Source organism: Ornithorhynchus anatinus, chromosome 3 (assembly GCF_004115215.2).
Source record: "Ornithorhynchus anatinus isolate Pmale09 chromosome 3, mOrnAna1.pri.v4, whole genome shotgun sequence".
Lineage (NCBI taxonomy): Eukaryota > Metazoa > Chordata > Mammalia > Monotremata > Ornithorhynchidae > Ornithorhynchus > Ornithorhynchus anatinus.
In genome coordinates, this window is record NC_041730.1 from 52,107,525 (window position 1) to 52,122,514 (window position 14,990).

A 14,990-nucleotide genomic window follows, 5' to 3' on the forward strand; every position below is an offset into this window, starting at 1 on the left:
ATCCATTACATTGTACTTTCCCAAGTGCTTAATACGGTGCTCTGCACACGGTAAGCGCTTAATAAATACAATTGATTGGTCGATTGATTGACCACCTTTTTGGTATTGTAAACTTCACCTTTTTGGATTAAAGGATCCCATAAAGTATCCGAGTCAGTCAAAGCAAATTAGGATGGTTAGAGGTTACCCCGTTACACCATTTCTGAGAGAATTTTGGGACTTCAGGGCTGGGAGGGAATTTGGGAGGACTTCTGGTCAACCAATCAGTCGATCAACCGTATTTACAGAGCACCTACTGCTTTGAAGAGCACCCGAGGGAGTACAATAGAATCAGTTGACCTAATCCCCTGCCCTCAAGGAGTTTACCATCTTGTGGGGGAGAGTCTAAAACTAATGACAGGTAGGCAGAAGCAGTGGAGAATAAAGATACATATGGTCCAATCCCCTGTCTCCATAACATTGGATGGTGACTTTTTGCACTCCTTTGGCAGTCAAGAAATACTTTCTTAAAATCAACCAAAATATTTCCCACTTTAATTAAGGAGTCCCTGTCAGCGGATGTGGAAAACTAGTTGCATTTTTCCTCAGGAACGCCCTTCTTAGAATTGAAAACTAAACATCATCATCATCATCATCACCATGGAATTATAGTTCAGCACTTACTATGTGCCAAGTAGATATGAGGCAATCGGGTCAGAGACGGTTCCTGTCCCAGGTAGAGCTCAGAGTTTAAGGGGGTGAGGGAAAAGGCATTGGATCCACATTTCCAGATGAGGAACCTGAAGTACCAAAAATCGAAGTGACTTGCCCAGGGTCACACAGCAGGCAAGTGGCAGAGTTGGGATTAGAACCCAGGTCCTCCAACTCCCAGGCCCCGGGGCTCTTTCCACTAGGTCATGCTGCTTTACTGGTTTTAAATCCTTCCCTTTCTCCTGGACCTTCTCTTTTATTTTATTTTTTTTTAGCAGCGTGGCTTAGCGGAAAGAGCACGGGCTTGGGAGCCAGAGGTCATGGGTTCTAGTTCCGGCTCCGCCACTATTCAGCTGTGTGACTTTGGACAAGTCACTTAGCTTCTCTGTGCCTCAGTCACCTCATCTGTAAAATGGGGATTAAGACGGTGAGCCCCACGTGGGACAACCTGATTGCCTTGTATCAACCCCGGCGCTTAGAACAGTACTTGGCACATAGTAAGCGCTTAACAAATAGCATCATCACCATTATTATTATGTGCCAGGCATTGAACTAAGCGCTGGGGTAGATACAAGCTAATTAGGACGGACACGGTCCCTGTCTGGCAGGGTAGATACAAGCTAATCAGGCTGGTCTCACAGCCCCAATCCCCATTTTCCAGATGAGGTAACCGAGGCACAGAGAACTGACTTGCCCAAGATCACCCAGCAGACCAGAGGCGGAGCTGGAACTGGAGCCCAGGTCCTTCTGCCTCTCCATCCGCCGGGCCCAGGCTGCCACCAGAACAGACCCCCTCTCGCCCCCGCCTTTTCACTGACTGATTTTTGAAGAAAGATAATAGAAGCAGCATGGCTTAGTGGCAAGAGCCCGGGCTTGGGAGTCAGAGGTCAAGGGTTTTAATCCCAGCTCCACCATTTAGCAGCTGGGTGACTTTGGGCGAGTCACTTCACTTCTCTGGGCCTCAGTTCCCTCATCTGTCAAATGGGGATGAAGACTGTGAGCCCCACGTGGGACAACCTGATGACCCTGTATCAACCCGAAGTGCTTAGAACAGTGCTTGGTACATAGTAAGAGCTTCACGGATATCCTAATAATAATTATTATTAATGGTGGTATTTGTGAAGCACTTACTGTGTGGCAAGTACTGTTCTGGGCTCCGGCGGGGGGGTACTATGAGGTGATCAGGTTGTCCCAGGTAGGGCTCACCGGAAGCAGCGTGGCTTAGTGGAAAAAGCCTGGGTTTCGGAGTCAGAGGTCATGGGTTCGACTCCTGGCTCTGCCACTTGTCAGCTGTGTGACTGTGGGCAAGTAACTTAACTTCTCTGTACCTCAGTTACCTCATAGGTAAAATGGGGATTAACTGTGAGCCCCACGTGGGACAACCTCATTACCCTGTATCTACCCCAGCGCTTAGAACAGTGCTCGGCACGTAGTAAGCGCTTAACAAATACCAACATATTAATGTCCATTTGACAGATGAGGGAACTGAGGCCCAGAGAAGTGACTTGCCCTTAGTCGCCCAGCTGTCAAGCGGCGGGGCCAAGAGAAACCAGTGGGCACCTAAAAGCTGCAGCTTAGTACTGTGCTCTGCACATAGTAAGCGCTCAATAAATACTACTGAATAAAAGGAGTTAGGAGCCCCCGCTCAGCGGCGTGGTCTAGTAGCAAGAGCCTATGCTTGGGAGTCAGAGGACGTGGGTTCTAATCCCGCCTCTGCCACTTGCCACTTTGGGGCAAGTCCCTTGACATCTCTGGGCCTCGGTTGCCTCATCTGTTGAATGGGGATGAAGCCTGGGTGCCCCACCTGAGACGATGACCTTGTATCTATCCCAGTGTTTAGAACAGCGCTTGGCACCTAGTAAACGCTTAACGGAAGACTGTGAGCCTCACGTGGGACAACCTCATTCCCCTGTATCTACCCCAGCGCTTAGAACAGTGCTCTGCACGTAGTAAGCGCTTGACAAATACAAACATTGTATTGTATTAATAGACACCAACGTTAAAAGCAGCGTGGCTCAGTGGAAAGAGCCCGGGCTTGGGAATCAGAGGTCATGGGTTCGAATCCTGGCTCTGCCACTTGTCAGTTGTGTGCCTGTGGGCAAGTGACTTCACTTCTCTGGGCCTCAGTGACCTCATCTGGAAAATGGGGATGAAGACTGTGAGTCTCATGTGGGACAACCTGATGACCCTGTATCTCCCCCAGTGCTTAGAACAGTGCTCTGCACATAGTAAGCGCTTAACGAATACCAACGTTATTATAATCCCGACTCTGCCGCTTGTCAGCTGTGTGACCGTGGGTAAGTCACTTCTGTGTGCTTCAGTTCCCTCATCTGTAAAATGGGGATGAAGACTGTGAGCCTCACGTGGGACAACCCGATGACACTGTATCTCCCCCAGCAGTTAGAACAGTGCTCTGCACATAGTGAGCACTCAACAAATACCAACATTATTATTATTATTAGAACAGTGCTCTGCACATAGTTGCCGATCTGTCCACTCCAAGCGCTTAGTCCAGTGCTCTGCACAGCGTAAGCGCTCAATAAATACTATTGAATGAACGAACATAGTAAGCGCTTAGCAAACCCCAACATTATTATTAGACCAGTGCTCTGCACATAGTTGCCGATCTGTCCACTCCAAGCGATTAGTCCAGTGCTCTGCACAGAGTAAGGGCTCAATAAATACTATTGAATGAACGAACGTAGTAAGCGCTTAGTAAATACCAACATTATTATTATTAGAACAGTGCTCTGCACGTAGTTGCCAAACTGTCCACTCCAAGCGCGTAGTCCAGTGCTCTGCACAGAGTAAGGGCTCAATAAATACTATTGAATGAGTGAACATAGTAAGCACTTAGCAAACCCCAACATTATTATTATTAGAACAGTGCTCTGCACGTAGTTGCCAATCTGTCCACTCCAAGCGCGTAGTCCAGTGCTCTGCACAGAGTAAGGGCTCAATAAATACTACTGAATGAATGAACATAGTAAGCGCTTAGCAAATACCAACATTATTACTATTAGAACAGAGCCCGGGCTTGGGAGTCAGAGGTCATGAGTTCGAATCCCACTCTGCCCCTTGTCAACTGTGTGACTGTGGGCAAGTCACTTCACTTCTCTGGGCCTCAGTTCCCTCATCTATAAAATGGGGATTAAGACTGTGAGCTCCACGTGGGGCAACTTGATTCCCCTGTGTCTACCCCAGCACTTAGAACAGTGCTCGGCACATAGTAAGCGTTTAACAAATACCAACATTATTATAGTTGCCGATCTGTCCACTCCAAGCGCTTAGTCCAGTGCTCCGCACAGAGTAAGGGCTCAATAAATATTATGGAATGAACATAGTAAGAGTAAGGGCTCAATAAATACTATCGAATGAGTAAACACAGTAAGCGCTTAGCAAATCCCAACATTATTATTATTAGACCAGTGCTCCGCACAGAGTAAGGGCTCAATAAATATTATGGAATGAACATAGTAAGAGTAAGCGCTCCATAAATACTATCGAATGAGGGAACACAGTAAGCGCTTAGCACATCCCAACATTATTATTATTAGACCAGTGCTCCGCCCAGAGTAAGGGCTCAATAAATATTATGGAATGAACATAGTAAGAGTAAGCGCTCCATAAATACTATCGAATGAGGGAACACAGTAAGCGCTTAGCACATCCCAACATTATTATTATTAGACCAGTGCTCCGCCCAGAGTAAGGGCTCAATAAATATTATGGAATCAACATAGTAAGAGTAAGGGCTCCATAAATACTATCGAATGAGTGAACACAGTAAGCGCTTAGCAAATCCCAACATTATTATTATTAGACCAGTGCTCCGCACAGAGTAAGGGCTCAATAAATATTATGGAATGAACATAGTAAGAGTAAGCGCTCCATAAATACTATCGAATGAGGGAACACAGTAAGCGCTTAGCACATCCCAACATTATTATTATTAGACCAGTGCTCTGCCCAGAGTAAGGGCTCAATAAATATTATGGAATGAACATAGTAAGAGTAAGCGCTCCATAAATACTATCGAATGAGGGAACACAGTAAGCGCTTAGCACATCCCAACATTATTATTATTAGACCAGTGCTCCGCCCAGAGTAAGGGCTCAATAAATATTATGGAATCAACATAGTAAGAGTAAGGGCTCCATAAATACTATCGAATGAGTGAACACAGTAAGCGCTTAGCAAATCCCAACATTATTATTATTAGACCAGTGCTCCGCACAGAGTAAGGGCTCAATAAATATTATGGAATGAACATAGTAAGAGTAAGCGCTCCATAAATACTATCGAATGAGGGAACACAGTAAGCGCTTAGCACATCCCAACATTATTATTATTAGACCAGTGCTCCGCCCAGAGTAAGGGCTCAATAAATATTATGGAATCAACATAGTAAGAGTAAGGGCTCCATAAATACTATCGAATGAGTGAACACAGTAAGCGCTTAGCAAATCCCAACATTATTATTATTAGACCAGTGCTCCGCACATAGTTGCCGACCTGTCCACTCCAAGCGCTTAGTCCGGTGCTCTGCACAGAGTAAGGGCTCAATAAATATTATGGAATGAACATAGTAAGAGTAAGCGCTCCATAAATACTACCGAATGAGGGAACACAGTAAGCGCTTAGCACATCCCAACATTATTAGACCAGTGCTCTGCCCAGAGTAAGGGCTCAATAAATATTATGGAATGAACATAGTAAGAGTAAGGGCTCCATAAATACTATCGAATGAGTGAACACAGTAAGCGCTTAGCAAACCCCAACATTATTATTATTAGACCAGTGCTCTGCACATAGTTGCCGACCTGTCCACTCCAAGCGCTTAGGCCGGTGCTCTGCCCAGAGTAAGGGTTCAATAAATATTATGGAATGAACATAGTAAGAGTAAGCGCTCCATAAATACTATCGAATGAGGGAACACAGTAAGCGCTTAGCACATCCCAACATTATTAGACCAGTGCTCTGCCCAGAGTAAGGGTTCAATAAATATTATGGAATGAACATAGTAAGAGTAAGCGCTCCATAAATACTATCGAATGAGGGAACACAGTAAGCGCTTAGCACATCCCAACATTATTAGACCAGTGCTCTGCCCAGAGTAAGGGTTCAATAAATATTATGGAATGAACATAGTAAGAGTAAGGGCTCCATAAATACTATCGAATGAGTGAACACAGTAAGCGCTTAGCACATCCCAACATTATTATTATTAGACCAGTGCTCCGCACAGAGTAAGGGCTCAATAAATATTATGGAATGAACATAGTAAGAGTAAGCGCTCCATAAATACTATCGAATGAGGGAACACAGTAAGCGCTTAGCACATCCCAGCATTGTTCTTCTAAAGCCCAATTGCAGGGCGAGGCCGGGGGCCGGTCCTGGCCCAGAAACGATAGAGAAGGGCGAGGGGGGCGGCTAGAGAGGGCTCCGAAAGGGCTAACGAGAGCGAGGTCGGGGCCAGAGCGCCGCCCCCCGTCGGGGAAGCGGAAGTCAGTGGCGTCGGGGAGCGGGCGGGAGGGCGACGCCCGCAGTCGCCGAGGACAGCCAGGAGCCCCCTCCCCCTCACCGCCAACGGCGCGGAGGTAGGGGGTGTGGCGGGGGGTCCGGGGGGGGGACCCCGGCCCGGGACAACCCCCAGGGAGGCCCGCGGAGCCCTCCCTGCCCCCGCCGGGGACCAGCCGGTCCTTCTGCTGGACCGGCCGTTGGAAGCGGGGGAAGCCATAAGCCCTGCGGCAAACGCTCAGCGCCGCCGCCGCCGCCCTCAATTTCGGTCGCTTAGCCCCGGGCTCCCTGCGGAGGTACCGGGGGAGGGGGCGAGGTCGTTCCCACCCCTTGTCGGACCCTCCGCACGGTCCAGACGCCTGCGGGAACGGGGCCGAGCGGAGCAGCGGGAGGGGGCCGCGGCCCACAGCCCATCGACACGTGCAGGGGGCTTCATTCGGTCGTATTTAGTGGGCGCTTACTGTGTGCAGAGCACTGTACTAAACGCTTGGGCAACGGATAGAGACGGGCCGGGGTCTGCGTCTTGGCGGAACAGATTGAACGGCCTGGGGGCACCGGGCGCTCGGCGGGGAGGGGAGCGTGATGATAATGTTGGTATTTGTTCAGCGCTTACTATGTGCAGAGCGCTCTTGTCAGCGCTGGGGAGGATCCAAGGGGGTCAGGTTGTCCCCCCTGGGGCTCCCAGGTTTGATCCCCCTTTTACAGATGGGGTAACTGAGGCCCAGAGCGGTGGATAATAATGTTGGTATTTGTTCAGCGCTTACTATGTGCAGAGCGCTGTTCTCTGCTCAGGGGAGGATCCAAGGGGATCAGGTTGTGCTCCCAGGTTTGATCCCCCTTTTACAGATGGGGTAACTGAGGCCCAGAGCTGTGGATAATAATGTTGGTGTTTGTTCAGCGCTTACTATGTGCAGAGCGCTGTTCTCAGCGCTGGGGAGGATCCAAGGGGGTCAGGTTGTCCCCCGTGGGCGTAACTGAGGCCCAGAGAGGTGGATAATAATGTTGGTATTTGTTCAGCGCTTACTATGTGCAGAGCGCTGATCTCTGCTCAGGGGAGGATCCAAGGGGATCAGGTGGTCCCCCCTGGGGCTCCCAGTCTTCATCCCCCTTCTGAGGCCCAGAGCGGTGGATAATAATGTTGCTATTTGTTCAGCGCTTACTCTGTGCAGAGCGCTGTTGTCAGCGCTGGGGAGGATCCAAGGGGATCAGGTTGTCCCCCCTGGGGCTCCCCGTCTTAATCCCCATTTTGCAGATGAGGGAACTGAGGCCCAGAGAAGCGAAGTGACTTGCCCCCAGTCACCCAGCTGACAAGTGGCAGAGCCGGGATTTGAACCCATGACCTCTTACTTCCAAGCCCGGGCTCTTTCCACCGAGCCACACTGCTTAGACATCAGATTTTGCCTGCAGACGGGAGGAGCGGAGAAAGAGTAGAGGAGGGGCGGCCCCTCTGGACCAGTGCTCAGTTGAGGAAGAGTTTGGGGAGGGTGGCCGAGACCTCTCCCCCAGCCTGAGGCTTTGCTGGCGAGGAGGGGAAGAGAGGTGGCCCACCAAATGAACGATGGGGTTTTCTGCCCAGCTCCCCTCTGAGGATTGTCGTTTTTCTTTCAATTTCTGGTTGAGTCTGGGTCCCCAGACCCAGGAGCTCTGACTTCCTGCTGCCTCACATCCTCTCCCTTGCGCTCAAACTACAAGGCTCCAGCGACCGGCCTGACCGCCCTCTATCCTCGGCCCCTTCCCTGGCAGCGTCCCCTTCCCCTGCAACGTCCCCAACGGCCTAAAGGTCCGTATTTCCTCTCCCTCCACTCACGCCCCCTCCTCCTCTTCCTCCTCCTCCTCCCCACCCCGAGCGGTTAGAACCGGGAAGTTAAACAGTTCCTTCCCCCCCCCCCCCCCCCCCCCCCCCCCGCCCACGGATTCTAAGTCAGGGTCGGCCACTTCCCCGGGACTGGGCCCTGTGAGGGCAGCGGGGAGGGGAAAGGGGTCAGGAATCTTGAGGTGGGGAGGGGAGGGAACCGTGAGGGTGGGGGTGGGAGCCATGGGGGGAAGACCAGAGTTCTTCATCTCCCCAGAAAAGGAGAAACGGCTCTGGGGTGGACAGAGGAGGAAGTGGTCCTCACTGACCACACCCCGGCCCCGCTCGCCTCGCTCTGACCTTCGGTGACTGTCAGGCTTAATTCCACAGTGGGTTCTGACTTGGCTCTTGTGGCTCCTCCCTCTGTCCGCCGCCCCCCTCCCTGCTCCCTGAGTTCCGACACCGGCCTCGACCTCTTTTCCAGTCCCGCCAGCGAGGTGCAGCGTTGGAGTCTGTTCTGGGGAGGTGGCCGGGGGAGTGTCCATTGAACCCCCCAGGCTGCCTGCTTCTTCCCTGGATGGGCCCGTGCCCAGCCCGGTCCCTGCCCACACCCGCCTGCGGCAGGATGTGTCAACCTCCTCTCCTCCCCTCCCTCCCATCCACCCTCAAGCTAGAGATTCCGAGACCAAATTTGGTAAAGACTGAGCTCATCGCCATCCCCCTGCTGCTCTCGCTCTCTCTCACTGTCTCTCTTTATATTTATATATGTATATGTGTGTGTGTGTGTATATATATATATATATATATACACATACACACAAATGTGTACCCGTACACATTCACACGCAGCTCTCTACTTTTCCTCACCGTCTCGGCCGGTGGATTCCGACAGTGGTGACCCCCCATGCCTACATTCCATTTCTTCCCTTGGGGCTGGGACAGCCCCCCCCTTATGAGTTGCCCAACTGCTCAGGAATGCAGCTCTGGAATGTCTGGACAGAGTGTGTGTGGGGGGGGGGTTAGTTTATCCTTGGGATTGAGCTGGGGGGAGGCCTGGATTCTGGAGCAGAGGAGCTATTTCCGGGATCTGAGATGGAGGGGGTTAGCCCCAGGATGGACTGCTGACTCACATGAGCCCCCTCCCGCATTTGCCCCCGGAGTCCGGTGAAACTGGCCCCATCCCCAGGTCAGAGGCCGGAAACGGAGGCAGAACCCTTCAGCGTTCAACCCCCAGCCCGTGAGTGGCCAAAAGAGTGGAACCTGGACGTTCCCCGTAACTGACAGCCTCTTCTTCTTACTTGTTGATTCAATCATATTTATTGGGTATTTACCGTGTGCAAAGCACTCTACGAAGAGTTGTCCTCCCAGTGTGTTCTCCACCCTCTATCCCAACTCCCAGCTCCCTTCCCTGATCCTGAGCGATAAATTTCCCCCTCTTCCCCAAGTAAGGTTCTCCCCTGCCCTTGAACCCAACTGGCCGGTCTCTGATCTGGGCAGTGGGAGAGAGGCCTAGGCCTGAGAGTCAGAGGAACTGAGTTCTAATCCCGGCTCTGCCACTTGCCTGCTGGGTGACCTCGGTCAAGTTACTAAGCTTCTCTGTGCCTGAGTTTCCTCATCTGGTTACAGTGGGGGTTAGATTCTACTACCTCGCCTGTGAACCCCATATGGGACAGGGACTGTGTCCGACCTGATCGTCGTGTATCTCAGTGCTCAGAATAGTGCTTGGCACATAGTAAGGGGTTAACAAATTACTATAATTTGTCATTATTTTTTCCCTTGCTCCTATAATGACGACGACGGTGGTGTTTGTATTAAACGCTTACCGCGAACAGGGGTAGATAGCAAATAATCAGATGGGACACAGTCCTTCATGCCACATGGGACTCCCGCTGGACGGGTCGGGGCTGATTGTGACTTGACATTCTTTGCTCTTATCTGGGACATCCCAGAGGTTTCCGTGGCCGCAACACGTCCAGATGATGGACGGGGATGTAGAGGGGGGATCCTCTGGGCTCCCTCCTGCCCTTGGACTCGGCCTCACCCACAGTCACTCCCCCTTGCTGCCCTTGGCCGCTTCGTCCTTCTCCCCCATGGGCTCGGCGCTCCCGTCCTAGGACCAGGTCTGTCTGGCTGGGAGGCCTGCATGGCCCTGGCTGTGGTGGTGGGCAGGGGAGGCGGAGGCACTCTGGTGACCAGAAGTGAATGCATCAGCAGAGCCCAGGCTCCTTCTGCTTCTCTTGGGGGAGGAGTGTCTTCTGCATCTCAGAACACGGGGAATTGGCCTCCCCAGAATGAATGAGGGGGGTCTAGAGATCAGGTGACGGGGTGCTGAGTGGGGAAGGGAGCTTCAGTCAGATGACATGCAAATTCGTGAAACGGTTTTACGCGTCAATAATTTTATGTATGTTAATGTCCGTCTCCCTCTCTAGAGTAAGCTTGTCGTGGGCAGGGAATTGTACTGTACTCTCCCAAGCACTTAGTACGGTGCTCGGCACGCAGTAAGCGCTCGATAAATTCGATCGACTGACCGAGGACTGGAAGGGTGGCGTGGGGTGGGCGGGAGAGAGGGAGAGACTGACAGTGATTTGGGGGAAGGGGCAGCAGGTGGGGAGGTAGGGGCTGAAAGGCCTGGGAAAGTGGATGAGGAGAGGAAAGATGAGGGACCGGGGCAGTGAGTGGACATGAGGTGAGGAGCGGTGATGGAGGGGAGGGGTCGGGGTAGCGAGTGGAGAGAGGTGTGAGGGCCAGGGGAGTGTGTGGACAGGGGCAGAAGTCTGGGGCAGCAGGTAGACAAGAAGGAGAGGGGCTGGGGAATCAAGCTTTGCAGGGAGCAAGGGGTTGGAAGACCTGGGGGGAAGGGGCGGGGGGGGGGAGCAGCAGGGGGAAAATGTTGAGGGAGTAGGGTTTGGAGAAAGCAGGAGGGACAGCAAAGCCTGGGGGAAGGGGAGGGAGGGGTAACAAGGGAATAGGTAGGGGGATCAGCAGGCTGAGAGGAGCACTGACATCTTGAGGTCTGGTCTTGAGGACCAGGGGAAGGTTGGGGAAAAGACCTTCTGCCTTGTTCCCAAGGAATGAGGGGGGAAGGGAACGCCAGGCGGGCTTGAGTGTCTGTGCTCAGGACCTCCCTCATGCATGGTCCTGTTTGTTTGGGATAAAATCACCTCCTCCAAGAGGCCTTCCCAGACTGAGCTCCTCTTCCCCCTCTACTCCCTCTGCCATCCCCCCTTTACCTCTCCGCAGCTAAAGCCTCATTTTCCCCTTTTCTCTGCTCCTCCACCTCTCCCTTCCCATCCCCACAGCACTGTACTCGTCCGCTCAACTGTATATATTTTCGTTACCCTATTTATTTTGTTAATGAATTGTACATCGCCTTGATTCTATTTAGTTGCCATTGTTTTTACGAGATGTTCTTCCCCTTGACGCTGTTTAGTGCCATTGTTCTTGTCTGTCCGTCTCCCCCGATTAGACTGTAAGCCCGTCAAACGGCAGGGACTGTCTCTATCTGTTGCCGACTTGTTCATCCCAAGCGCTTAGTACAGTGCTCTGCACATAGTAAGCGCTCAATAAATACTATTGAATGAATGAATGAATAAAACGCCTTAAGGGAATCAGGGACCGTGCCTCGGATGAGGACCTTCTGTAGGGATAGAACGCGATGTGAATTCAGAAGAAAGGGTTGTGCACTTGTGTGAGAAAGCGGAGCGTACTTAGTAATAATTAATAATGACGATGGGATTTGTTAAGCGGCTTACTATGTGCCAAGCACCGTTCCTCCTGTGTCGATATACCCTGGATGCCGAGGGAAGTCGCGAGACAAGTAGATGAGGCTCCTGATCTGGAAGAGCTAGCAATCTGACCGGGAGGCACGCAACTGAAAAGCGGGTCTGTTCAGAGAAATAAAGGGCAGGAGTGTGGAAACGAGGAAAGGGCTCATCTCTCCATTTGAAGGATGGCACCTGGTGGGTAGGAAACGTGTCTTCCAACTCTGTTATATTGTCTTCTCACGAACGCTTCGCACAGTCGGTGCTCAATAAATGCCGTTGATGGTAGAAACAGGCCAACTGTTTAGTCAGTCAGGAAAGGCTTCCTGGGGCGGGGGGAGGGCTTGAAAGTGATTTGGAGAAAGGAAGAGGTGGGTGACCAGGGGCCAGAGGACAAATTGGAAGAGCCCAGTCCTGGTGGCCATTAGCTGAGATCAGGGTGGCAGGAAGGTGGGGGCAGGGGAGAAGAGAGGCGTATCGGTCAGAGGGAGACTAGGGGTCGGATGCCAGCGGCTCCTCCCGCCCCAGCCTCCCCCCCCCCCCCCGCCATTTTCTTACCTCTTGAGGCAGGAGAGAGGAGTGACCACCTGCAGGATTCTCAGAGCAGCCAATCACTGAGTTGAACCCAATGACATCACTGGGTGCCAGGCAGACCCCCTTGTGAGTAACTGCCTTGTGGAACTGGCAGCCTCGCACGCACCAGGGAGTGGTGGAGGCCGGGGAGGTCAGAGGTCGAGTTTGGCCCCCTGGGATAGACAGAATGCAAAAGTGGAGGGGAAGAGATTCTCCCCCCACACTCAGAGTCCCCAACAGCCAACATCCCAGGCCCACCCAGTCCAGCTCCCGCTAGGCAAGACACGGGCCCGGCCGAGCCCGGAGTGGCTGCGCTTCCATTGGGCAGGCCGGGTCCTCCGAGTCTACGGGTCTGCCTTGATGAGGCGGGGTCACCTGACGTGACTTCTGCATGAACGCTGTGCAGAGCTGAATACGAGGCGCTAGGCTGATTAAGGATCATCAGTTGAGGCAACCGGGTCCACAGGGAGCTTCCAGGCCAAGCCTGGGCAGAGCGACAGGTAGATCAATGAGCCTGTAATGCAGACCACAGTGAAAACCGGTGAGCGGAATCTCACTTAGGAAAAGGAGGAGGCCGAACAGCACCTGGAAGGAGTAAGTGTTGGATATCCCATGGCTCCACGTGGGGTCCTCTGTAGTGTGACCACCGGTGTTCTCAGCTCTGTCACCATTGGATACGGACTCCCGCCTGTCTTGCTCTGCGCTTCAGGGGCCCAGAGCGGCCCCCGACAGCAACCAAGAATCCCGTTTACCCCTCTGCCGAACGCCCCCAACACATGCCCAGCTGAAAACCGGACCATCCGGTGTGAAACCGGGGGATGGCCGGCCGACGTGGGCGGCGTTGGGCTGGAGGAGGGAGGCCGGGCCAGCAACCGGGCATCAGGTCCCGGCGTCCGCCAACCTCTGGCTTCTGTGTCCTGCTGAAGACCCACTTTTCGGTCCCCTCGTGGGTGAATTGGAACTCCGGTCCCTCCAGTTGCGTACTGATGGTTCTGGTCCCTCCCTGGCAGGTGTAGCCGCCACCATGGTAGCCCTCTCCCTGAAGATCAGCATTGGAAATGTGGTGAAGACGATGCAGTTCGAGCCGTCCACCATGGTGTATGACGCCTGCCGCATCATCCGCGAGCGCGTGCCTGAAGCACAGACCGGCCCACGTCAGTCTGAGGCCCGAAGGGGGGCGGGGGCACCCGACGGGGGGTGGGGGTAGGGGGGTAGGATCCCGCAAGGGGTTAGGGGCCTGCAGTGGCACGAGGAGGGGCAGGATTCTGTTGGGGAGGTGGGGCTCATGCTGGTGTAAGGGTCCGTGGGCGTGGCGTGGGTAACGAGTCCTTGCCTCTGGGACCGTGGGGTCCGAAAGGGGACTCGGGGGCTGACTTGACTCTCTTCCAGCCAACGACTTTGGGCTGTTCCTGTCAGACGAAGACCCCAGAAAGGGCATCTGGCTGGAATCTGGAAAAGCCCTGGATTACTACATGCTCCGGAATGGGGTGAGTGTCTTGCTCCCGTCCCCAATCTTTTCAGTCTCTCACCCTCCCCTTCCTTCGCCAGTCTCCACCAAGGCCCTTGGTTTTCATTTCGTGGGGAGCCAAAACAGCTGCCGCAAGCGGCCGACCACACCCCACCCTTCCCTGAGGGCTCCCCCGCCCCCTCTCCTCCCACCCTTAGGACACCATGGAGTACAAGAAGAAGCAGCGTCCCCTGAAGATCCGCATGCTGGACGGTGCCGTGAAGACCATCATGGTGGACGACTCCAAGACTGTCACCGACATGCTCATGACCATCTGTGCCCGTATTGGTGAGTGGGGAGGCGCTAGGATTGTGGAGAGGTCTGGTAGTTCGAGGGTGACTGCGGTCCCACCCTCTGGCTGGGGTAACTCACTTTAGCCACTTTTAGGATTGGCTGCCCAGGCTATCCCCAGGGCCCTGGTTTCCTCCAGTTTTTACAGTTGAGGCTGGGATGTTCTTAGGGGCCCACATTAGTGACCGCTTGGTTGTCGACTCAAGCCACCATCTCTTGCCTCTCCAAATCTGCACTTTCCCTCCCTCCCCCAGTCCCCAATTGGCATAGGAAGCATCCGAGTGCCCACCAACCGGGCAGTGAGCCAATCAGTCAGTCAGCATGCTCCTTAAGGGCTGGTCGCTGGGGCTTGGAGGAATTTCAACTCCTGACTTCCCCCAAAGGATAGCCATCGCTCAAAAGTTCTCGTGAGTTCCACCCACACAGAGAGCACGAGCCCCACTCATAATGAACAGATAACTTTTTTTTCCTATGCAGGGGATGAACATTAACATTCGTTGGGAAAGAGATCTCAGATCAAATCTGGGATTTAATCACCTCTTCCTGATTCTAGAACTTGTTCCTCAACTGAACCCTGGGGAGGGTGGGTTGGGGCTGGCGGGCTCCTCCCTCCAGAGCCACTGTCTTTCCCTGGAAGTAGCTCCTCTGGGAGCAACCGTGTCCATGGGTCTTCCTGCTGACCACCGACCTCTTGGTGAACCACAGGACTGACATCCTGTGCCTATGAGCTTTCCCTTGGGTAGGGCCACTGAGGACTAAACAGGTCCCCACTCCAGAAATTTCTGGGCTTCTCCCCGACTTCTCCAGGTGGGTTGGGAGGGGATGCCCCAGGCTTTGCCATCCCTTCTTCCGCTTC

At 53.1% G+C, this 14,990-nt stretch overlaps 1 protein-coding gene across 1 annotated transcript in view; it reads left to right on the plus strand.

Annotated features, from left to right (window-relative positions):
* The first annotated feature begins 6,193 nt into the window (after positions 1–6,193).
* The window catches only part of TLN1 (talin 1), a 39,136-nt gene continuing 30,339 nt past the window's right edge, over positions 6,194–14,990 (plus strand). The window contains 4 exon segments of the mRNA XM_029060691.2: positions 6,194–6,290; positions 13,347–13,490; positions 13,726–13,823; positions 14,002–14,131. Of these exon segments, the coding sequence (XP_028916524.1) occupies positions 13,361–13,490; positions 13,726–13,823; positions 14,002–14,131 (358 nt within the window). The 5' untranslated portion in view covers positions 6,194–6,290; positions 13,347–13,360.